Source organism: Rhipicephalus microplus, unplaced genomic scaffold (genome assembly GCF_043290135.1).
Source record: "Rhipicephalus microplus isolate Deutch F79 unplaced genomic scaffold, USDA_Rmic scaffold_107, whole genome shotgun sequence".
In the NCBI taxonomy this organism is placed as follows: domain Eukaryota; kingdom Metazoa; phylum Arthropoda; class Arachnida; order Ixodida; family Ixodidae; genus Rhipicephalus; species Rhipicephalus microplus.
This window is the reverse complement of record NW_027464679.1, coordinates 145,299-170,391: the sequence shown is the minus strand read 5'-3', so window position 1 is coordinate 170,391 and position 25,093 is coordinate 145,299. Positions and strand designations below refer to the sequence as shown.

General features: G+C 45.4%; 1 protein-coding gene across 1 annotated transcript in view; it reads left to right on the top strand.

Moving 5' to 3' along the window:
* Nucleotides 1-2,619: 2,619 nt before the first annotated feature.
* LOC119180931 (uncharacterized) overlaps nucleotides 2,620-25,093 on the top strand; it is a 40,020-nt gene continuing 17,546 nt past the window's right edge. The window contains exon 1 of the mRNA XM_075885270.1: nucleotides 2,620-3,064. Within this exon, the coding sequence (XP_075741385.1) occupies nucleotides 3,014-3,064 (51 nt within the window). The 5' untranslated portion in view covers nucleotides 2,620-3,013. The remainder of the gene's footprint in view (nucleotides 3,065-25,093) is intronic.

Genomic DNA, 25,093 nt, shown 5'->3' with positions numbered 1-25,093 from the left:
TATCGGGCTTGACTGGATTAGTGTCTCCAGTTGCTTTGCTACGCGGTTGTTATGTGTCATCGAGTGCCTGACATCTGATGACGCCATGAGTGTGTACAACCAAAAGGACGTGGGTAGGCTTGTCAAGGGGACAACATCCCGGGGGTTTTGAATTTGTGCCCTTTAGGAAGGTTGCTTTGCCATGCACCCTAGAACTAGGGCGTTCTATAGCAAAAGGCTTTCAGAAACACTCCGCTGTAGGTCGCCTTCTACGCATGGGCCTCAGAAAGATATTGTCTTCAGGGGTGCACAGCTATGTTACATCGTCATCGTATTTGGCAGGAGGGGGGGGGGGCGCTGGAGTGGTTTGGGTGAAGTCCAATTGATGTGTCCTAAGGGTCGCAGATGCTCCTTTTGCATCCCCCTGCCGACGCCCATGCTTCACAACCTTCTAATTTTTTCAACACCCACAGAAAAGGGTGTCAAGAAATATGTATTAGAGTGTAAGCGCCTAATGCATTGAGATCTACCTTGGGTAAGTTGTGTGGGCTTACCCGTTGCAACGATGAAGAGCGGCAACGAAGTTTGGGCTTTCGCGACTCCGGGAGCTCCGACTTCTTGGTAGTGTTGATCACTGGCAAGAAATATCGCGAGATGGTTCTCGATGCGGAATATATCATTGGTACCGAGGTGAGTACCTTGCCACCTGTTTCCGTGGTCCCTGCAAGTCGTTTTACCAAGAGGTCATCTGAGGTATCACTGGGCACAGCTGCACAGTTGAAGTGATTCTCTGTGGCTGAGTCATTAGAACAACGCCCTTCACGATGTTCATCTTCGGTAGTGGTCTCTGGCCGGGATGAGCTTCGAGTCTGGTAGCTGCGAAGAGTCCCGAAGTTCAAGAGGTGAACTGGAGTGCACAGCTGCAGCCTTGAGCTACATCCAACCGCAAGTGACCGCATTCGTTCACGGTGTGGACTAGACCTGCAACGACCAGCTCCACAGAGCCAGTTTGCCCTCCAGAGTACATGGCGTTTCCACAAAACAAAGTCAAAGGGTGCTTATGACTGACTACCATGACACTCCCAGTAACGTCCCCAGAGACGATTTCTGGAGCTACGCCCGCTCGCAGTCACGGACGAATGGGACAATGAAGAGCGGCAACGCAGCTTGGGCTCTCGCACTCGCCCCGTGAGACAAAAAAATAAAGATGAGGCAGAATAAAACAGCCAGCCTCAAGAACAGGCGTGGTGTCTATATTTCTCCGCCTAGTGCTTGTCACTGTAGACGTTTCCTTGTGGTCTGAAGAAGACTGTTTATTCATCTCCTGCAGGGGCATTGTCTTTGTCTCCTGCTCTGCCTCCTCTTTCTAATCATCGCCATCAGCGGCAGCAGCAGTGCAGGCCGTGCTATCATCGGCACTATCATAATCGCTATCATCGTCGTATTTGTCGTCGTAGTCATCATACCCTAATTTGTTTCTTTTCCAATGAACATTCTCTAGACCATGGTTCTAGACCATTGTCTACACAAGTCATTTAGTTGACGTAACTCTGCGTGATCGGTATAAACAACGTCACTCGCTCCCGTTTGTTGCAAGAAAAGTGAGCTCTGTTGCACATCAGTGAATAAAATTTTAATAGAACCTTGTTTGTGAATTTATTGCACGTGAATGTTATGTATACCAAATGAAAAAATGCTTGCATAAAAAGGGGAAGAGGAAGGTTTTCTGGGACTTAATAGAGCCTGGCAGGGTTCATTGGACCAACATGCTCGAGAACCCCTGCTCTAGACAATATTTATTTACATCAGATTTCGTCCTTCTCATTCTTTACAATATTATATAGCTTGTAAGATTGCTTTAATTATTTGTTTTCACGATTTTTTTACCTACTACAGTGTGGCCTATCTCGATCCCTCGTCAGTTTGTTTGAGTCAGTTTTCCCATTCAAGAAGAAAAAGCATTTTAAATTCGAGTTGAAATAGCAGGTAGCCATTGCTTGATACTACCACGTAAAGATAATTTAACGTGAAGCTCAGAAGTTTCTAGTCTTCAGCTTCATTATCAGTTGGCTCCATTAGGCTGTGTCTAAAAACAAAAGGTCCCCCTGGATTGATTGTTTTTCTCTTTTGTTAAAATAATTCATATTGAGGGGTGTTCTGGCATATTTGACGGAACGAGGTCTTTTTTGTCAGCACACTGAACACTCACATCTTCGATAACTCTGCTCACACTATCCGAGCTTTAAACTATGACTCTCCGTTATACGGTTTCTTATTCGACCCTGTTGCGACTGATCTGATTAACAATTAATTGGCTGAACGTACAGGGCCTGTTGTATCGTATGAACACAAACGTATGAAAACAACTAGGAAGAACCCAGCCATTAACATGGCATTTCCCGAAGACGTCTGACGAAACGTCCGAAACGTCCGCCATGCCGAAGACGTGGTTGTGCGAGGTGCTCAGGTGCTGACCAAAAGGTTGCGGGTTCGATACCTGTCGCGGCGGTCGCATTTCTGCGGAGGCCAGAGGCCCGTGTACTGTGCGATCTCAGCGCACGCTAAAAAACACCGGGTGGTCAAAATATAAGGCCCTTCGCTACAGCGGGCCTCGTAATCTTGTACCGTGGTTCTGGCACGTGAAACATCACATATTGTTATTATTCATTGTGCTTAATTGCCTGATCGTTTCATCTTTTGAAGACTCGTATCAGCAGCGGCAATCGTGGTCTACAGAATGCGGAAGAGATTCGCAAAGAAGGTGCCGTCTTAACGATACACGAAAGCGGGAAAAGAAAAAGAAAACAGTATCATACAAAAAGTATCACACAGACCGGTGAATGCAAGGCCACTATCTCGACAAATGAACAACTCGCGGTGATCGCACGGCACGGGTTTATAGCGTCACGCGTTGTGTCTGGGACTGCGCATATATTTTGGTAACGTGAAATGGGCTCCGGTCCAAAGGGCGCATGCAGCATAGTAAGCAACGGCGACAGAAGCTCGCCCGCCGTGGTCACAGCGAGGGCATTGGATGAACGGCTCTTGTTGCGTGGTTGAGACGTCGACGACGGAGGCGAAGAAGGTACCGTTATTTGCACACTGCACGCTATTCTTCCTGGGTTTGTATTTTTGTCGCACCCGGTGCTATAGCTATGCATGCGAGGCAAGGGACCAGTTGTACCGTGCATTCAGGGGGCGTGTAAGAACACGACAGGCGGGTGGGTCGGAGGAACGGCGAAGATTTGTTCCGTGATTTGGGAAGTCAAACTGGGTGCACACAAGTGACTGACGAGCACACGCGAGAATGCGGTACCGAAACGCTCCTACGCTACAAATGTTTGTTTACCGCAAACTTGAAAGGTGGACCACTAGCAAGGTCACGACTTTCACGTTGTTCATTAAGAACACACACACAAAAAACAAAAACAAGAACAATATTTAATGCGTGAATAATTTTGTTTCTGTAGTTCCCAGTGCCTTGAGAGTAAATAAATGAAATGAAATAGTATCTCCGGTTTCGCGCACCAAGACTTCGATCTAGTTGTGAGCTAAGCCGTAGTGCAAGGCTTCGAAAACGTTGACTATCTGGTCTTCGTTATCGTTTACTAATTAGCCCCTGTACACGTTCGTGTCGCTGTTAGCCTTTGTGTCACGGCATTTGTGTTTATAAAAAGTAGTTAACGATTTCGAGCACTAGGTGATCTACTATGGGATAGCTGTGGGCAAAACAATAGCATGGTTGCTTTTAGTCAGTATATAGGCGAGACCCGTATAACCACTGTATACCACAAAGGTGGACGGCACCAGAGCGAAACCTATACCAGTCATCGTTTCAGAACGCGTAAATAACCATTCTTTTTTTTTTACATTTGATTTCGGCGCTTCGTATATCGTTTCGTACTCTCACTCTATGCGTCGTTTGTAGTATTCTCCAATAACCCTAACTATTCAATGGTGCCCGGTTCTGATGTTTTTTTTTTCTTCTCTTTAAACACGTGATCGTTGAAGGTGCTTTAGCTTGATGATAGCTTCTATATCTTTGCTGTGTTTTGACAAATGAAATATTTCAGGCTTTGATGGGGGCAGATTTAGTGGTGCTTAATTATTCTGAGTCACTTCAACACGACAATAGAGAATAATGAGTGGCGTCTAGAACGGCTCCCTATCCTGTAACTACGACTTGAGGAGGCACATAAGTGCAACAATAAATCTATTTCGTTTAATAAATTGTACTATGAGAACACTTAGCGTTGTCAATTAGCTTAATAATAAACAATATAGTCAAGTTCAAAATTGAATTCCTAAATTTCGCTTTGAAATGTCTCTGCATGGCCTCACGAAATAGAAATTGTATTTTTCTTATTTTTTTTTTTGGGGGGGGGGGGTGCTTGGCATGTTAAGTGTATGTCCCCATGATCATCATTTTTTTACCGATTAGAAACGATGTAGAAGTTAGTAGGTGCCACAAAAATCAGTGACGTGACGACGTTTGAAGGGGGAGTTTTAAGATGGCGTTGCCAGCCCCCCCCCCCCCTTCTTTTTTTTGCTCGTTTTCTCGCTGACTAAATGTTTTCTAGAAGCATGCATGGTGTTCTCGGTATTCCGAAAGAGTAATTTCATATTACGAAAAAAACAAAAAATCGTTTTTCTCTTTGATGTCCACTTAAAGTGCATGCTTAAACGTGCCTTATACAAGTGCGTGTCGTTTCTGCTGGATTTCTTGGAATATGCTCGGCCGCTACATTCTGAGACGAAAGGTAAAAACAGAAAGAGGCATCTCGGTTCAATCTGGAGAGTGTTGAATGCAAGGACCCCGTGTTGATCGTTTTGCAATAGAATTGCTTGAAGTCGTTATCGCAGCGTGCTGACCGTTCGCATTGGAGCAGTTAGCCGCACTAATGGGGCGATGGGCCGTCCCGGAAAAAAAAAAATTCGTTCCTACCCGTGGTGTCACGTGGAAGGCGAGCGCTGGTCACGTGCACGTTCCTCGTTTGCGGCAGCGTTCATGTGCGATGTTCCGTGCCTGTCTGAGAATCGGTCACGCGTGCGACGACGCAATCAATGGCTTCGGTCACGTGACCTCTGTAAGAGCGTAATGATAACGCGAACGGTGCAACTCTTGCACGCATTGCCAAGGACGTTCATGTGTCTGTCTCGGGCATACGTAATGGATGTGCGCGCATTGCATCAATCAGCGCAATCAGTCGAAGGGCTTTCATTCATTTCCTTGCTTCTGCGTGTGTGCTTAAACATGCACGGCGGCAGTTGTCAGCATATCTTCTCTCTGATTCGCTCGTTTTGTTTTACAGTGAAAGCTGTTATGAGACCACAACATGGGTCATGCACAGTTGCATGTTGTCCGGCACCACCACCGCTGCCGCTGGTGTCCGTAACCACATCGCGCGAAATTACAAAAAAAAAACCTGCACTAATGACACAGTGTGGCTTGAACCTGAGTCTGCTGGATGCCAGCTTAATACTCTACCGCTGAGTTATGCCGGTGCGTGTACCTCGTCAAACTTGCCTTAGGCAGGCATGACCTAGCATTAATGGCACAGCGGGGATTGAACACGGGTCTGCTGGTTGCCAGCCAAGTATTTTACCACTGAACTACTGCAGTTTTTCTTTTTTGTTGCCTGTCTACATACAACATTCACAAACAAATGAACATCAAACAAAGCACAAACAAAAACGAAATAAAAGAGGTAAAAATTGCCTAACTTAACAGGCTTTTTAAAATTCCTTCATCTGTAGAAGGCTTTTTACTTGATGAAGCCATTCGGGCACCTCTTGTTAAACCTTTTATGGTTTGACAATACTTCTTCAATCTGCCTGTTTATTCGTGAAACCACTGAGCTACTCCGGTGCTTCTGACTATAGTTGTAAAACTTGCCTTTGTCAGGCTTGATGTCGGGAAAGCAATCGCGTTAATATGACCTATAAATCGTTTTACAACAGTGAAAGAACAATCATCGCTCAATGCGATTAGCGTAACGAGTGGGCCGTCCAATGCTCCAACTTATTACAAAAGCTTGTTCTTGCCAGGGGGCACTCTATAGTACAATAAAAGCACCCTTCTGGCACGCGCGCGCATTCATAGGTTCAGTGGTGGAGGATGGACCAGGCTGCTGAGCGGCGTGCGCGCAGGGCGGTGGCGGCTCGCGTTTGAAGAAGGGACCCCGACGTGCGGGCGTGCGAGGCAGTACAATGGGAGGCCGAAGCAGCAGCGGCGTGCGGACCCAGCTTCGCCCCACTCTCAATCATTCACCCTGTGGATATGCTGCCATATTTTTTCTCATTCTGTGCACCATGAAATGTCGGACAGTCGATAACTCTAGTCAGGAAAGCTTAGTGACTGATAGGGCTTTGCACTACATTGCATTTACCACGTGTACGCACAAGCTCTTGCACCAGCAGAAGTATATAAACCTTGTAAGAGTTCAGCAGACAGCTTTATTTGGCGGATTACGTTCATGACAGGGCTACAACAAAAGTCTGGTTATTTGATGGGACGAGCATGTTTTTTAACGAAAGATTACTGCAGGTTTCCGTCGGTCAATAATGATGCCACACAAACGCTCAAGACATTGTAAGATGAGATTTTCAGTGAAATTATATACATGCCGTCTGAATTAGTTTTGAGCGTCTGTGCTTTTAAAGCGTTTCGAAATCTAAGCACATCGTTGTGCACGGCAACTTTGTTTTGAGTACAGTTTAAATACTGAATTGTCACAGCTTATGTGATAGTAATATTTTGTGTAGTGGTACCATGGCTAGATGAAGACAATTAGGGCTCCTCGCATAATCAATAAACTAGAGTGTCGCACCTGTACATCTACCAACTCCGCACAAGTGCGGGGCCTAGAACATCGTTGTTGTTAAGACACTAAAACGCTGCATTCACACACCATTCAATAGTTTTCATTTTCGGGAGGATGCGAAGTACATTTTACGATGTTCTTGAAGCAGAAAGTGGTAGCTACTCTGATATTACTCTGGTGAATGGAAGGTACGAGGGCAATATACAGGACTTTGGACTTTGGACTCGCTGATCTTATTACAGCGAATTAACAGCCGAGCAATACCAAATGCTTTCGCATGTCGTTTCAGGCATACAAGCAGTTACATTCGCTGACATAGTTGAACAAACCACCCTTTAGGAACGTTAATTCATGACGTACGCGCCCATGGAAACGTGATGTGGCTATAGCAGACGACGCACGGAGCTATCCACACCACGGCCGGTCTGGAGGCGCGCGCCTCCAGACCAGCCGTGTTCACACTGGTGCGCTTCAGCCAGTTGCCGCAAGGCGGCGACTCTGCTCGATCTCGCGGACAATAGCGGTTAAGGACACCGGCGGCGGCGGATAGCTACTGCGTCAAAATCAGCTGTTGTGGTATTACAACCATTTTTGCTGTAACACATACGACCACCAAGAGAGCCATTGGGTGAATAGGGCGGGTGCACCAGACAACGCGAGCACATAGGCGAAACAAACCGAAAGCGATACTAACGCACAAATTAACCAGAAGCCACAATATCTTTAACATTTGCAAAGGCATAAAAATAGTTTTGTTTTCAGAAACAGCGGATATAAGTGATTCTAAGACCAAATGGAACATCAGTACAATTTTATGTAATATTCGTTTTTTTTAATATACGCACGTACTTGTAATGCCCATGAAAAAATTTGTTCTAAGATCATGCATTTAGGGCAGGCCGTTCATGGCTTGAATGGTAGCCAAAGGAGCGAAGTCAGTACGAAGTGCACAATTCTGAACCTATCACTGGTGCCTAGATATATAATGGGCAGCTTTGCACGAAACGTGACGGGACGGCGTCTGCATGGCAGGGTGACCCGTTCACCGGACCGAGAACGAGGCGTGCGCGATACTTCATTTCCCTATAAGCGTGCAGTGTTGCAGCAGGTCACGGACCAGCGTATACGGAAGCATGTGCTGATGACAGCTGTATACTACGTACGGTCATAATTTGAAAAAAAGAAAAGTATTCTTTCACATATCATTACGTAACTGGCCACACCTCACGTTATGAGTCTGACTGCCTGTAGTCACTGGGAATTAATGAATGCCATGCGCTTGAGAGGTCTTCAAGCTTATTAACGTAAGAAAAATCAGCTAATTATCACGGATGGATGGATGGATGAAAAACTTTTATTGGGGTCCTGAAGGATTCCACCCCCGTTTTATAGGGGTAGGATCGCGGGCCGCTCCCACGTTGGGACGGGGAATTATCATGGTGAAATTATTAATAAATTACACTTCTCTATGTGCTGTAGTACGAGTGAGCAGTACGCCGTCCCTAGACTCGGAAGAGATGCAGAAGAGAAGATACGCTAATAATATGCAAGCTGTACATTCCTACTCTCAACTACAGGCATTTCTCATCCGCCACAATGAACACGCTATTTCAATTGAACACGCTGTTTTAGTAGCGGACGCTCAGTTCTTAAGAACAAGCTTCGCAAAACCTTTTCTTTGTAAATGGCCGTCCACCATCGTTAACGATCCAACACTTATCCCGATTGCCTCTCATCAGATCTTACGTTCCGCTTTAATTTGACCAACTTCTTTCTGAATGCGGGGCTGTCTGGCTCCTCGAGAGTAACTACAGAAACCACGTCCCTCCGTCGCATTGTCTACTACGCTGCACGGTTTTAACGCGATGGGCGCGTGCGGTCGATCGAAGGCGCCGCGCGTTTCCGGGAAGCCTGACCCCAAAAGGCCGTACACCGGCCGCGTTTACAAACAGGCGCGTGCCAATGTCCGCAAAGAGCACGCGCCGGAGTCCTTCATGCACGGACTGACCGACGGTCGCAGATTGTACAAGTCAACGCGAAGTCGGGCGAAGCGAAGATCGTAGGGGGCCCTCTGGCGACCGGTGAAATGTCAGTCTATCGCGAAACGCGCTCGAATGATCGTGCAGGCTGGGCTCGACTCTGAAGCAGTGGAGATGACAGGCTATGCGATGGAAGTGCCCCCTGGGAGGAGTGCCCAGAAGCAATCAAGTGCGCTACGCGGATGTCTGTAGCATGCTATGCAGCGTACACCCACTCTCAAGGCTGAAGAAGACTGACATTTGACGCTCCGAAAAGGCAAGGAGCCAATACTATCTCCTAGTTAAGATTGGAGAGAAGATATGGTTGTAGACAAGTTTACCACAACAGCATCAATAAATAAACGCGTACTTTGATCGAATTCAAATTCTGGTTTTAATATGCGAATAATTTAAGGAAGTGCAACTTCTTTCGGAATATTCTCCGCGTCCAGGCCTATTAAGGGCGTATAGCATTTGATGAGCTCAAGGTATTTTTGTACGTTTGTACAGTATGCGACTCGGCGCTGCCTCGGTTGATGCAGATGTTTTAGCTGCGCAGAAGCTTGGTGAAGCATGAATGCGTTTTGTGAAGCGCGTTGGACATACAAAGTTAGGTAAGAAAGTTCCGCGTGTTTAACATTACTTTGTTTTGTGTCTAACGCTTTACAGCACTCATTTCAACCAGATAATTGGTTATTATTAAAAGATTTTAAGACAGGAAGAGAGAAGAAAGAAGTAAAGAGGTGAGCTTTCCCTCTCTCTTATACCTACTTATTTTAATAATACACTATTTATCACTCTGCCTTGCCAAACTAACGTCCTTCCTGTGTATCATGTTCCCTGCTATGCTGTTACGTGCGAAGCACCTTTGAGGGGCTTGGCTCTTCGGCGTCTTCCGTCGTCGCGCTCTGTCACGTATTGTCGCGGTCTATCACCATTGTTAACTTCACGTGATGATGCCACCCTATCGTGGCATCATGACGAGACGAGGTCGACCGAATTTGTGACGCAGTCACACCGTGATTATCTCCAGGCTTCACGCTAAACTCTTAATCTGCTCCTGGTGAGATGCTGGCTAATCCAAAAAAACCAGACGAGAAACGTTCTGGTTTCTGGGCTATATCCAGCACTTTAGGTGGAACCTACCTGATTAAACGTGCAGTGCAACCAGAGCACCTTTCCTTCTTTCTTTCTTTCTTTCTTTCTTTCTTTCTTTCTTTCTTTCTTCCTTTCTTTCTTTCTTTCTTTCTTTCTTTCTTTCTTTTTTCTTTCTTTCTTTCTTTTACATTTTTCTTTCCCTTTTCTTTTCCTTTTTTACGCCTTATTTTTTATCTCTGTTTCCGAAACACTCAGAATGGCGATGCTTCACACTTTTATGACATTATTTATAATCGCCTTCTTCACAATGATTCGAGTTGTGACGTACATTGCTCTTTCTTCTACAAGTACTGAAAATCTTGCACAACTTACAATGGTGCGTCTTTTACCTTCTAAACGTTTCCACGTAGGGAAATTAATGCGGAAGCTTTGCCTTTTAAGCTTTGCCTCCATGTCATCACAAGGGTGCAACTTCCTCGCTGGCAGGCACTTCCGTTTTAACGCATCTCACTTCGGCGTGCTGCTCCTTTCAATCTCCTCTCTCTGCTTCCTCCGTTTCGCGTTCGTGTGAATCAACTCTATGCGATAAGCGGCAACGAAAGTCTACAATGACTTTGGTACCATTATCCAAACAAAAGAGAAAAGAGAACTTTCGTAAGGATTTTTATATAGGTAATGTATATTAGAAGGCACCGCATTTTTTTTTTATTGACGAGATGTGAGCAGATGCTGGTGCGCATATACGACGCCGGTTACCCCTTTTCCCTTAAACGTATCTAACATTGAGCACGTAGTGTGCAAGTCTCCAAGCGTTTAGTCTATAGTACATACTATACACAATTTAGCATAACAGTTAAAACATGACATTTCAAAACAACGAATTCAACTATCACATATATGTACATCTACGGGGCATAAAGTTTCTCTTCACTTGAAGTCTCTAAAGACAGCTCCAAGCCATACAATTCAAGAAGGTGGCGTCCCGGCATTGACTTGACCAAACGCCATCTCTCCGTATTTCTTTTTTTTACTTTAGTAAATGTTTTTCTCTCTCTCCTTCTCTAGCTCTTTCTCTCATCATAAGAAGCTACGAATATTCAGGTGCAGTGGCAGTGGATTACCATTAGGACAATCCGAAGGTTGAAGGTTCGGACTCTGATGGTGACCAGTTGTCTTCTTGTCCAGTTTAATTTCTTCATATCTATATTGTATTTACAGCAATACAGCGTAAAGACTGCAAGTACCGTCCCCATACGTTTCTTAGTTAGATTGTCAGTTGCTTTCCAGTAAGGTTGTGCCTGACAAAGGAAAACAAGCCCTTCAATTTCTCGTCTTATGTTCCCTATGCATTTACGAAGAACTGAGCACTGTAATGACACCTACAAATGACGCATTTCCACCCAAATAATAATGTTCATAGGAGTACGCTGACTAAGTAGAGAAAAAATTACTATCCTACCTTCTTTGTAGACATCGACGGGTGCGTTATCTGCATGTTTTCAGGTCACGTCTACCAAATAGCTTTACGCAATGTACCACGTCCACTACATAAGAAATATAGCGGCCGTGACTGAACATTGCAGCGACAAACGAATGCAACCATGAATCAACCACGGAACTCTGGGAAGGACTCGAGCATAGCACACGTCTACTTCATGTTGGGTGAGTGTCGCGGGCTTTTGTTCTTTCTCGAAATTAAAAAAAAATGAAGCAGATTCCAGTTCAGAACAAATGCTGGAATATGCGGTTAGGTAAGGCAGCCTACAACTTAACGTTCGAATTTTATTGACTAAAGTGCTTAAGAAATAATGTTGAATTGAAGTCATGTTCAGTTCATTAATTCTTGCTGATGAAAAAAATACGAGTTGTACGGCTGTTAGTAGTATACGCCCGCTAAAACTTTCCTTGAGTGCCTTAAAAAAATAAAATCTTGCTTCGGGTTAGCTGCATACGACATCCGGTATAGTAATACTCACGGAGGTAACAATAAATCAATTTAGAATGATAAATTTTAGCCTGAAAACTCTAATATCATCAATATTAGGCATATCCCTCTATCTAGATTGACCATCAAGGTCAAAGCTTAATCCTTAAATTTTGCGCCGAAAGCTGCATGTGTGACGTCACGTATTTTGTAGCTGGCGGACATCGGCCCAGCGAAATTTCCCGAAGCTTCTCGTAACCACTTTCTGGCCCCTCAAGAAAAAAATGCCCTTAACGTACACAAATTACGGACGACGTAGGTCCCAACAGGTGCCGTAAAACTTTATGACGTCATGGTGACTAGGGCGGGAACATCAAGGTGGCGTCGTCGCCCATGGTTTCTTTTAACGCGGAAGTGTCTTATTCCGGGGCCTAACAAGTAAACACTGATAAATTTTCGTCACGGAAATACAAAAGTGGAATACAGACGACAAAGAAACCAGTTGTTTCGTAGATTTGGATGACTTTGGACTCGACCCCAGAACCTTTCGGTTCTATCCACTGCGCTACCGGCACTCATGCCTGAGCCTTCACATACTCCTCGGCTCACAAAGTGACCTAAGTGACCTGGACGGTGTGGCCGTCTGGGATCGGTGAAGTGAAGCACTGAACCATGGCCCTAACGAGCACAGACAGAGCAATTCGGCCGTTCCAGCTTTTGGTGCAACGATCGAGCGACGCACCAGCGGGAAGCGGCACGCCTTTACGCGTTCACAGCTTAGGTTGCGATACGAACTCTGCTTCTCGCGTTTCTGAAGCGATCTATTTTGTAAGCATGAGCAAAGCAGTGAGCTGCTCAATCACTGGAGAGTGCACGTCGTCGCGCCTCTGTCGTTAAACGACCCCGCTTTGAATGAGTGCATAACGAGTACCAGCCTTTGCCGCGTGGTTCCCGTTTCGTGCGGAATTCAGCATATATGCGGTGTCCAGGTGTGTGTTAACTTCGTCACCAATCACGAAGTTCGAACCATGGACGTCAGTCGTTGGGATGAGTGCGCCACTAGGCGTCAATGTGGGTTGTTTGTTGTTGACACGTCTTTATTCACATTTTATGCCCCTTGAGGGCTGCGGTGAATGTATGGGGAGAGACGGTATTAAATAAAAGAGAAAAAAACGAAAACAAAAAAGGAGGCACAACGAATGCACTCCTAATGAGCGTCTTGCGAGTTGACGTTTTAACTGTCACGCCATATACCACGCCTGAATGCGTCGGTTCTCGTCCGTTAATGTGGATTCATCCACGTCAAACGCTGCTATAGATGCCGAAGAGCAACAAACGTTCAGCCATCTCTCAGACATTAATGTACAATAATGTATACATCTATGAAGACATGGTAATTTTCGTGTTATACTGGTTCCTACGACGAAGGGATCAATTATGTTCCAAGTGGGGAGCACTCAAGAGGTCCGGGCTGTCGTACGCTGTCGTCGTCTCTTGGCGTAGCACAGGGAAGAGCACACATAGCGTAGCTATACGTAGCATATTGAGTAAGGCCCCTAGATGAAACAACGTGTTTCATCTAGGGACCTAAATATTGAGCACGCACTCAAGTAAAAGTCTTCTTGTTCTACTAGTACATTTATGATGATAAGTGGGGAGCACTTTAGGAGCCCGGGTGGTCGTACGTTGTTATCGTTCCGTGTAACGCAGGCAGAACTACATATATAAAAAAAGATGAAGCAAGCAAGAAAGAGAAGGAAGAGGGAAATATAGCAAGGTAAATAGAAATAATTAGAAACAAAAAGAGCAAGACAGAAAAAACTGCGAAAAAAAACGGAGGCAGGAAAAAAATAGAAAGATGAAATGATTATTTAGACAGATTTATCAGCGCAATAAAGACGAAACTTGTGCACACAGCGCTGTGTGTGTGTGTGTTTTTTTTTTTCTTTTTTTCGCGCTGATAAATCTGTCTAAATTATCATGAACCAGATGGCCGAAGCAGCTGTTTTAGACGAAATGAAACAAGGAAAAATGGCCAGCTGTGCCTTTTTTTGAAACTTGGCACCACCTGTGCGAAGCTGCCGGAATTTATTATTTTTTTGTGCTTTCTCGCTGACTAAACGCCTTGTTTTTTCTCTAAGCGGATGATTTTGGTACTGCTTAAGAATATTTTTATACCGTAGAAATCACAATTTTTCGCTCTGTCATTTTAAAGTGGCCGTACAATAAATAGTTTTTTAGTATGGTCAGTAAACGCTGCATGTCGGTTCTGGAGGCTCCTGAGAATATGCGAACACAAAATTATGGCGTGGTACGTGGCCCGGAGTTCGCACTTCTTTTTCAAGTTAACCAGCAATTCCTTCCTCTCATTTATACGAGTGACGTCATATACCCCAATAACCACAATATGTACCCAAATTCACGGCCATTGGTTGATTTCAGCAGCGCTAGTTGCATAGTTTTTTAGGCCGCACCTAGAGGCCGCCACGCGAGCCTTGGCGTGTGCTGCAGAAATAACTCCGTAGTAACCTGCGCGTTCAAAAAAAAAAAAAAAAAAAGCTCGAAGTCATGACATCTGCGTGACGTAGCTTCTTTCCCCGTGTCCTCAATCTCTGCTTAGCTTCCAGCGCGTTCGTTTGGGATGAGAGAAGAGAGAATGCAATTACAGCAGGCATATCTCTGTAACTCTGCTCGTACTCTAGGGATTCTAAACATTGCTGTGGTTGTAGATTTGTAAGGCAACAAACTTGTTTAGTGAGGTCATGCAATGATCACTTGTAAAAATGTTGCAGGGCTCCGTTCTTTAAATAAAGATACAAAGAAATCACCCCTGTTTTATTGAACGTACAAACATACAAACACACGCGATTCGTCGATGCTATTCGAACTTTTTTGCTGACAGCTACATACAGCTACTCCACAGAAAAAGTACTTCGTGCTATTCGCAACTTTCACCATCTAGAGAGGGCGCTGATGCAAGTTCAACATGGCTGTCGTTTGGGGGATCATGCTAGAGCCCCTTCTAGTACACTGTAATCGTGCAGCTGGCGCGCCGGCAGCCGCCACCGGTGTGCCCGTCACTTCGACCTGTGTAGTATCTCCGGCTGTAGCCACCGTGTTGTCAAGGCTTTGCTGAGAAGATGTATTATATCCCACACTGCATGGTGAGAAACGCCTGTTCGGCGTATATTGATGGAAAAGAAGTTTCGAACGTCGGGCACATCGTCTGCTGCGGTGTACAGCTTTGTGAGCGCTGCTTGTGCCACGGCTGGGGAAGACCAAGCGGCCATGCTCGTGCAAAGCAGGAAACCTCGCCTTTGACTGCACGGCGTCTGCACAGCGGCATCCAACATATTTTGTGATTCTTCTAGCTCAGCAAGCAAACAATAAAGATTGAATCATTTCTACTACGACTCACAGTAACTGTCCGACTTCACAATAACCGTAGTAGACATTGCCAGCGACAAAATATAAAACACCAGCGAGCAGCCAAAGTGAGGCCGACTCAACGATGGCGTGGGCTGGCTCTGTGGACATCCCCCAAACGACAGTTACGACGGATGCCGCATGGTGACGCGACCATCTGTGAAAGTTGCGAATAAATTTTTGCTCTTTGTTTTGTTTCAAATTCAGATATCATTTCCGTCTTGTAACTCAAAAACTGATTTTAAAGCACTCGTTATTCATCGCGATCTTTCGACAGAGTCCAAAGAGCCCCAAGAGTCAGCCCTGTTGTGTAAATGTGGTTTCATGCGAGTCGTAATACGATCCCGTACAAAAATCCGCGCTTTCGTACTCCCGCATAGTTGGCAAAGTCAGTAGCGTGTAGAATTTCCACACACTCACTTTCGGCGTATTTCGTACTTCGAACGGTTCGCATAGCGTTCAGGGGCGTTTGGAATTGTGCAGTTATTTCTGTTTAAAGTAAGAAAAAATACTGTTGAGAGTTTGAAGTTTGTAAACTATGCGGGCTGAAAAGAAATGAAAAAAAAAAAACAAGGTTGAACGCCAGATGTCGCGTTTGAGTTACTTCGCGGCAGTTAAAACGGGAGAATCGTTTTACTGCTGGAGTATTCCACAAGGGAGATACACAATGTCATTGTGAAGCAATGCATGCAGTAACGAAAAATGAGTAGCATGGTCACTGGCCTGTTATTTTTGTCGGTATAAGTTCCTTATAAAATACTTGTTAGTTATAAGGAATGCCACAGTGCAGGGCTCTAAACCACCTGGTATTATTTAGCCTGCACCTAAATCTAATCACACGAGCCTCTAACATTTCGCTTCTATTGAGATGTGGCCACCAGGGCCAGGATTCGATCCCGCGACCTTCAGGTCGAGCACCCTTATCAGCAGACCTCCCTGGCAGGTGTCTGTACACCCTCCCCATGGATGTTCAATATGCGAAAGCATATTTTAGCGTTCCAGACTTGCGGAAAGAGGTGAGTTGTGACAGCTGCCTTGTCCGACCGTAATTATTTCCATGCTACCAGCACTCGTCAGCACTGGTTAACGTTGCGCAGCCTCGGTGAAGGTATGGCTCGTTTCTCTGGTTTTCCTCCCGTTAGCTCGGATTCTAATACGTAAAACTTCGTGTGGAGATACGTGGAAATAGTGGTACGTCAAATTAGCGTAAAATAATTCTTACTGGATGAGAAGACCTTCATTCCTCCATATATCTCGATTCTTGATCTATCTCTATGTATCTCTCGATTTTTTTTTTAATTTTTGGTGCGAACCATAGCGTAGCTTTATTCTTAGAATGCAACGTTTTCTTGAAGACCCTTGCCGTAATTCGCGCCTGCAAGGAAATAAGGTATATCACACGAGCAGTAACGTCACTATGAAATATTCTGGGGCAGGGGGATGTAGAAACATATTTGAGCAATGGCGAAGCAGAGTGGCGAGCGCGTTGAAGACGCTTGCGCTCGGCTTCCTTGGCTCGCGTCTCGTCGGTGTTACCCGCGCGCTGTCTGCATTCTCAAACGCGATCGGACGCATGCACGGACGGAAGGCGGACGGATCGATGGGCGGACGCGCACACGGACGGAAAGAGAGACAGACAGACGGACGGATGGGCAGACAGACATCCATCCGTCCGTTTGTCAGTCTGTGCGTGCGTCCGTGCGTCTGTGCATCAGTCCTCCCATGCTTCCGTGCGTCCATGCGTGCGTGCGCCCGTCCTTGCGTGCGTCTGTCCATGTGTGTGTTCGTCCACCGGTCCATGAGTCCGTAAATCCGTCCGCTTCACTCCACTCATCATCATTCACCTCGTGGATATGCTGTGATTGTTTTTATGTTTAAGAGCATTTTATAAGTGTTCGTGTTTGTGTATATATCTATACACATGCAAAATTTTCTTTAAAATGGTGTCTGGCTAGGTGAGTTCGCACGATAGTACCATCAAACGTAGAGCGAGAAATACGGACATAAGGAGCGAACCTATTGCACTGGGTACGTGTGCTTCTTTTTTTCTATTGATGAAAACTGTAGTTTTCGTCCCGCCCCCCTTTTTGGCTACGCCAATTACTGAAATAAAAATGGCAGATCCAACGTACAGTGGGAACCCGTGATATGCGAAGCACGATGAGGAAGGCTGATATGCCACTTTAAAATCAGCACAACGTTACGAGGCAGAGGCAAATTATGCCGTACATGACTTCCATGTCATGATTATCATATTTGCACGTGTCATTTGCCTTCGTCAACTGTTCAGGTCACTTGATACTAAATTTGGTATATGTGGAGCTAGCGAAACGGCCGCGAGCGCTCTATCATCGTAGAATGTAGTGATGTTTTAGATGACACGCATATCATGATTATATTATTGGACCTGTGATTTACCTTCGTCGTCTATTCACGTCACGTGATATCAAATTTGGTATATGTGGAGGTAGTGAAACAGCCGCGAGTGCATCATGAGCGTGACATGTTGTCATGTTCTTACATGGCACGCGTGTATGCTTGCACCAGTCATATACCTTCGTCATTCATTGACGAAACTCCATATTTGGTATATGTGGAGCTATTTGAACGGCTGCGAGCGCATCATGAAGAGCCTTGTATACTCCGACGTAACGTTGGCGAGCGCGCACGCTGGGCACAGCGACGCTGCGCTAGCACAACGGACGCCAGGTGCGACCAGCGTCTGTCGGCGCGGCCTGGTGGCAATTGGCGCGAAATGGAACATGCTGCATTTAGTCCTCATGACGTTACCCAGCTCTACCCAATAGAGTTTCCCAAAATTAACTAGAGGACACTCTGGCACTGCAATCGTTCAGCGACCATGGGAATGATGGGTAGTACACACATTTGCCTAGTCTTCGTACTTGCAGGCGGCGAATCGTACTTGCGGCTTCGTTTATTACTGGTTATGATTTCGTTTTGAAAGAAAGAACGAACCCTTTTGAGCTTAAGGACTAGATTCGAAATAGTAAGCTTATAAGAATAACGTTGTGAAGCGCAAACGTTAACATTTGCTCATTTATGTTTTCGTGAAAAAACAGCTCCAAGCCACACGAACAGACACGGAGCCAGAAGCAGGACAGAAGTACGAAAATTATACAAATGTGTGTACTACCCATCATTCCCATGCTTGCTGAAGCGCCGTGCGTAGCAACTCCCATAGACACTAGCGCCAGAGTTCCCTCTAGTAAGTATTGTGGGAAACTCTATGCTCTATACCAGACAGCACTGCATCTGCCTCTCTTCGTGATGGAGGGATGCCGGGCGCGCTGCAACGCGCGTGCGTCAAAGCAACGCAGAACGATGCGCCTGCAGGTACATGGCAGGTACACCGGCGGATGGCGTGGCATCGCCGGCATTAACGCGACGAAACGAACGCCGCAGCGCATGCGCGCCGGGTCACGACGAACTGTATTGCCGCCTTGAGTGTGGCATGTAGTCATGTTCTTACATGACACGCATCTCATGATTATCATGTTTGCACCAGTCACATACCTTCATCATCCTTTCACGTCCCGTTATATCAAATTTGGTAGATCCGAAACTAGGAAAACGACCGCGAGCACACCATGAGCATGGCGTGTAGTCATGACGAGTCATAACATGAAAATCATGACATGCATGTCATGATTTCCACGTTAGGGTCTATCAGTTATGTTCGCTATGCAGTCGTGCCATACCATGCCCGTTTTGCGACATATCATGTGAACGAAGCCACCGCAAGATCAGTAAGACCGTAAAATGTAAATCATGACATTCATGACATAAATGTCATGCTTTTATTGTTATGACTAGTGAATCATGCTCGTCATACAGTCATGTTATGACATACCACGTTTGGTGTCGATCCCATTATCGAAACGGCCAGGAGAGCTAAATGTCGTAACTGCAGCTAGATAGATAGATAGATAGATAGATAGATAGATAGATAGATAGATAGATAGATAGATAGATAGATAGATAGATAGATAGATAGATAGATAGATAGATAGATAGATAGATAGATAGATAGATAGATAGATAGATAGATAGATACGCTCAAAGTCGCCGAAGTTCGCTAAAAAATGCTTCGCATTTAATACAAAAAGACTCGTACCATCACGTGTGCTACGTCAATGCACACAAGCTGAAGAAAGAGAATGCAACCAAACTTGCTATTTAAAGCACCGTCGCACTTGACGGCTATCGGTGCACGCCACTCGCTGCTAACTACAAGCTGACATAAAATGGGCTTTCCTTCCTTTTGGTCGCGTGAACACGACACTACAGGAGCGACAGAGAGCGGAAGCAATGGCGGTTGCTACGTCATGCGAGATGCGATCCGACCAATCATCGCGCAAGCATTTCCCGTCGCCGCCGAGACTCGGTTCTCGTTGGTCCCACGGGACGCTGTCGTCGGCGGTGCATGATCCTTTGCGCACGGCACGCAACACAGGCTCTCCCTGTACAGAGGCTAGAAGCCACGTGCGCTATAGATAGGTTTCGTCGTATCGTATTCGCCGCCGGACATCGTCGATCGGGCTGCCTGGCGACAGGCCTGAACACGTGGTTATAAGTGTTCGGCGCGAGCCACGTCTCGGCCTTCGAACGTCGTGTCGACTTGCACGTGCATCCGGTGATGGCGCGATGACGGCCGACGCGCATTCCTTCGACTCGTATTATGCATTGTGCTCCGCGAACGGCGTCGGATGTGGATCGTCGCTTTTCTTCGGTTTCTCTCGGCGATCACGAGGTGCTTCGCAGATCGGACGGAGCCGGCCGAAACGGGTGTCACTGGCTTTGTCCTTACAGGCCTCGCGAAGTGATCATAGACAGTCACGTTTGACTGTGAGCCCAGCCGTCTGATTGCGATCAGATTTCCATTATGTAGTAGGTTTGTTTTCGTGTGCACACTCAAACTGTTCCTTAAAGTCCAATGCTGGTTTACATCTTTTCAGAAGTCAATGTTATATTGCAAGTAACTCGCAGGAAAGGCTTGCGCGTGACGCAGCCTGAGCGCAAGGTATTCTGGACTAGGGACGCTTATCCTTAAACACATTAAAGATTCTTAGTCTCTCTCTCTCTGACACAGCACATATCCTCGCCTGATTATGCTACTGCGAGAGTGTGATATATTTAAAACAACGGTCGCCAGGCCTTTGCGTTCGGAGTTCCGGCTGAGGCAGTATAGACGGTTTCAAGATTGCAAGCGTTTTGCTGCAAAAGAACTTCCGGTCACCTTATTTACCCGCTCGTAACGTCGAAACTGAACTGAAGTTTTCACGCTTTTTAAGGGTAGGGAAAGTCTTTTATTATTTTTTTTTCAGATAAAAAGAACGTGCGTAATTTTCAAGGCAATTTCGTGTAGTTTTTATGTAGCTCAAAATAACATTTTGTGAACATATTTCGCCAAATAAAGGAATAGAAGTGTAAAAAATAAGCGGGCTATTTTCTACCACTCTTCTTGCCCATCGATGCGATTCAGGCACATCGGTGGATGAAACCGGGTGTCATAGAGGGTCTGTGTTTGTAAACAGTGAAAGGGTCTGTAGAATCGGCTACACATTTTAGAGCTTTTCGTAAGGGCAAAACAAAACAAAAAAGAGTGCGCGTGCGTGTAGTGCTTGAGCGTATTTGTGACGTCAGAGGCATAACAAGAATTTATTTCTAAAAAAAGGGGGGGGGGAGTAACCATGTTTTATGTATGTTCGTGCGTGTGCCACGCGTCTGTGTATATACACACATGCGGAGCTGACAATTTTTGTGGGGACCCCATTGAAAATCCTCGGTTGGTGCATGCTGGAATCGTTGGTGGATATGGTGGAAAGAATAGTGGATATACTGGAAACATTAGTGGATATGGTGGAAACTGTAGTGGGCATAATGGCTCATGACGGCGAGACTGGAAAAAATGGTGGCAGATGGTGGTGGCGGTGGAAAATGCCGGCTCATGGTGGCGAGGCAAAACGTGTTTGGTGGAAAGCTTGGTGAGCAAGGTGTATGACGGTGGCATGATGGAAGCTTGGTGGATGACGGTGGCATGATGAAAAGCACATGACAGTATGTGAAATCACTTTGTTGTGTTTCATTCTTGAATGCGTAGAGATATATGTTTACGGTCAAAAAAAACCAACGCTGCTCATTTGGCTTTCTAGTACGCTTTTTTTTTATTCCTGTGGTGTCAACAACGCTTCAATTTTTGTGGAGCATAGAATATGCGTCCGGGAATATGTTTACATTTCGCGCACGTAATTACATCAGTCTGACATCCGCAATGTGTTTCTTTGTTGTGATGTTTAGAAGACTAGAGTTGCCACTGTGAACATGACAATAAATGTTTTACATCGGCGAGCAGTTGTCGACAAATAAATGGGCTCCAGTTCGCAATTGCATCTTTCATTGTTAGAGCAGAACACGGCGGTCACTTGATGTCGCCACGCTAGAAACGCAACTCTGGTAATTCTTGCACACTCTATTGTTTGAACCGTACCTTTAAGTTAACAAACTGCGTGCGAATATGCATAAACTTTCACTTTCGACATGCGTCGAGATGAGCCACAGCGAATTTGACTTTCACCCTTCTGTTCAACCATTATGATTTCCACCAAAGTTTAGTCATACCGACCTAGCCCGTTCAAGTGTTATCGGCGCTTCTGGGTTTCAGAATACACAATTCCGACGAGTAAAAATGACAATACAGCACAGTTGTGGCATCATTTACCCTAAATGAAGCCTTTTTTATTGTGTACGGTGTCCACGCAAGAAGCGACAAACATCGATGCGACGCGCTTGCAGCACTTCCACCAAATGTACGCCTCACCTCACCGACAGCCGCCGTTTGCACTCGCCGGCGCTTCGCTGGTTCTTACGCGAGAACATAGACACGTCAATTCGTATGTTTACTGAACCAATATGATAGCATAATGTTTTTGGTGCACTGCATTTGTTTTGGACAAGCCGTTATGTAGCTGTTCCTAGCGACAGAGCAACAGCGGTGCGCTGGCACGACTGCGGTGTGCGGTGCGCGAAAAACATCAAAATCAATTGTGTGGGCGCATCTATCGAATGGGCACAGAAGCGTCATAAAGCCTGAACTGATAACGCCCTTTGGAAGGAGCGAGAAGCGGATAATAAACTTGGCAGTGACCACCGATAAACTCTACCTGTTCCTCAGTCCACTGAGTTGTTTTTTTTTTTTTCCTTGCGGTTGTAAATTGTAACAAAAACATAGCGCTGTTGCCATTATCGCAGTGGTAATCGTTACAGGCAGCAGTTGTTCGTGTTTGTCAAATGTGCAAATTTTAGTAGCAGGTGCAAATCGCGTCCCTCCCAAGTAAACGACAAACAGAACTGAAGTTAAACAGTGACTTTGTGAGTTCACTACTTGTGAGTACACCTACATCGCCATCTGTCGGCGTGGCGCAGTGGTTAGTGTACTCGGTTCAAATTCGGAGGTGCTTGGTTCGATTCCACACTGGCGCTTTCCTTTTTTTACGGGTGCTTGATACGTTCTTTTTTATACAATTATTTTTATTATTTCTTTAGAGTCAGCTCGTCACGGTGGTTCTGACGCTGCTTCGCGCTCCAGCATTGCCGGCTGGAGCGCGCCATTCACCATCCGCTCCACCATCGCCCCCATGCACCATGTGCCACCATTTCCACCGCCATAATCCACCAAAATGGTGGATGATGGAATCCACCATTCCTATTATGAAGGTTTTTTCAATAGGGGAGGGGGGTCGGACCTACAACCCTCACCCTCGCTCTCTGCTACGTTAGTGTGTGTGGTGTAGAGTATCAGAAAATGGGAGCGACATCTATAGCGTCACGAAGCGTTTAAGAACGCGCTGACACGAAGCGTAAGAACAATGGGATTCCTAGCGTGATCGATGATGCGAGAAAAAAACACGGTCACGCTTGGGCTGATTTACGCATAGCAAGGCTCCGTCAGTCAGTCAGCTACGCCGCAAGAAAATTTGCTGCAACGATGAACGTAACTTGCTTTGTTTACAATGATAATAACATCAACGACTGCAAAGGTCAGAACAAGCGTCACAAGCAGTTCTGTTCAGTTGTTCATTTACCTTGAGGGTGTTCCACAGGAGACATTAAATAAGGGGTGGGTTAAGAACCTTTCACGTGATTTATGCATTAAATAGTTTCATACGGATTATTTACACGCCCATTATAACAAAGCCCATAAATATTTTTGGAAATATTGATCTCGTCGTCATTCACTCTATTAATGCTGTTACTCCTGTAGTGCCCACGAACAGTTATGTCTTCCAAAAAATTGCGAAAAAACACTGACTGTTTTTTATTCATATTGTGCAGTTCATTTAGAAAAAAATATCAATGAAATTTTGTTTGAAGTATAACCTAATTAGTAATAATAGGAGATATTTAATTACCATCGTATAATACGTAAGTAAATGTACCTTCTTCATAACATGTGAAATCTGCAATAGCTGCTTATGGTGACACCAACAGTAGCCTTCAGTAGCTTTATTGAGGTACTATATTCAATGTATCAAACATGGTACAGTGGACATTACACGGTTAAGCGTCACCACCCCGTATGCATTGGAGTCTTGCATTCTACTTTCGGAGACGTTGCGTTTGCGATTATATCCGCACAGGGCGAACTTAGATTGTATTGACCATAGAAATCCGCTTTGGCGAATGCTGAACATGCATCTGCAGAAAAAACTATTCGCTTCTGCAGTTGGTGGAGATTTTGTGCGATGTTGTTCGGGTCACATAGAAGTATCATCATCAAGAAAATTTGGCAGATAAAAGATGGATATCAGAAAAAAAAAGTGACACTGACTAGCTATACGAAGCAAGAACAACCGCTGGCGAAGTGGGCGCATGAATTGACGATGCTTCAACCCTACTAAATTATCTTTAAACTATGAATGATGTCGTTTCAAAGATTTTCAATCGTACTTACCATCATGCACGATTGACTCTCTTTCACAAAGTACTGAAACATCAATAACAACATAGGTAGAAGAAGTGAAGAAACCAAGAACATGCAGTATGCAGCATGGGCAACGAAAACTTGACAGGAAAATGACGCGCAAAATGCCGTAAGAAATTCGAGGCATGTATAGCATGGTTCAATGCATAATCACAGAGATGTTGGCCACTTGGTTTGGGTTCATAACCAAGTGAACCCAAACGAACGGAACGAGTAGAAAGGACAAGATGACGAAAAGACATGCGCTGTACTAACAACGTCAAATCAAATAAAAATCGAAAGTTTTATTTTTGCATGACGTGGTTAACAGCGTGAAGAATATGCAGAAGAGGGTCCCAGGGTCAAGGTCTACTGGATTCCATTCACAGCAGTTGTGAGTTATCACTTCATTGTGAGCATAATGCGTGCCCCAGCTAAATGCCTCCACTGTGCAAAGCGTCGGCGTTTAGGCGAGTTGGTTTGGTTCCGTCGCGATTATTTGACTCTTTCTTCTTCTGTGTTAATGCCATGCTACCAAATCATCAAGAGAGAAAGAGAAAAAAAACGAGAAAAAGGAAGGCAGGGAGGTTAACCAGCTGCTGGTATCCGGTATGCTTCCCTAAACTGAGGTTGGGAAATAGGGAGTTCAACATAATCAAAATGACTACGTCACTGATAAACTACGTCACTGATACTGAATCGGCGAAGGCTGCCCTTGCGAGGGCGCGATTATCGCACCACGGTTGAAACGCACGCGTAGTCACAGTCGCACTTGTCTACTTGTCACGTGACTCGGGAGTCTAAAACACTGCTGATTGTTCGCAATTACCTGTAGCCAAACCTC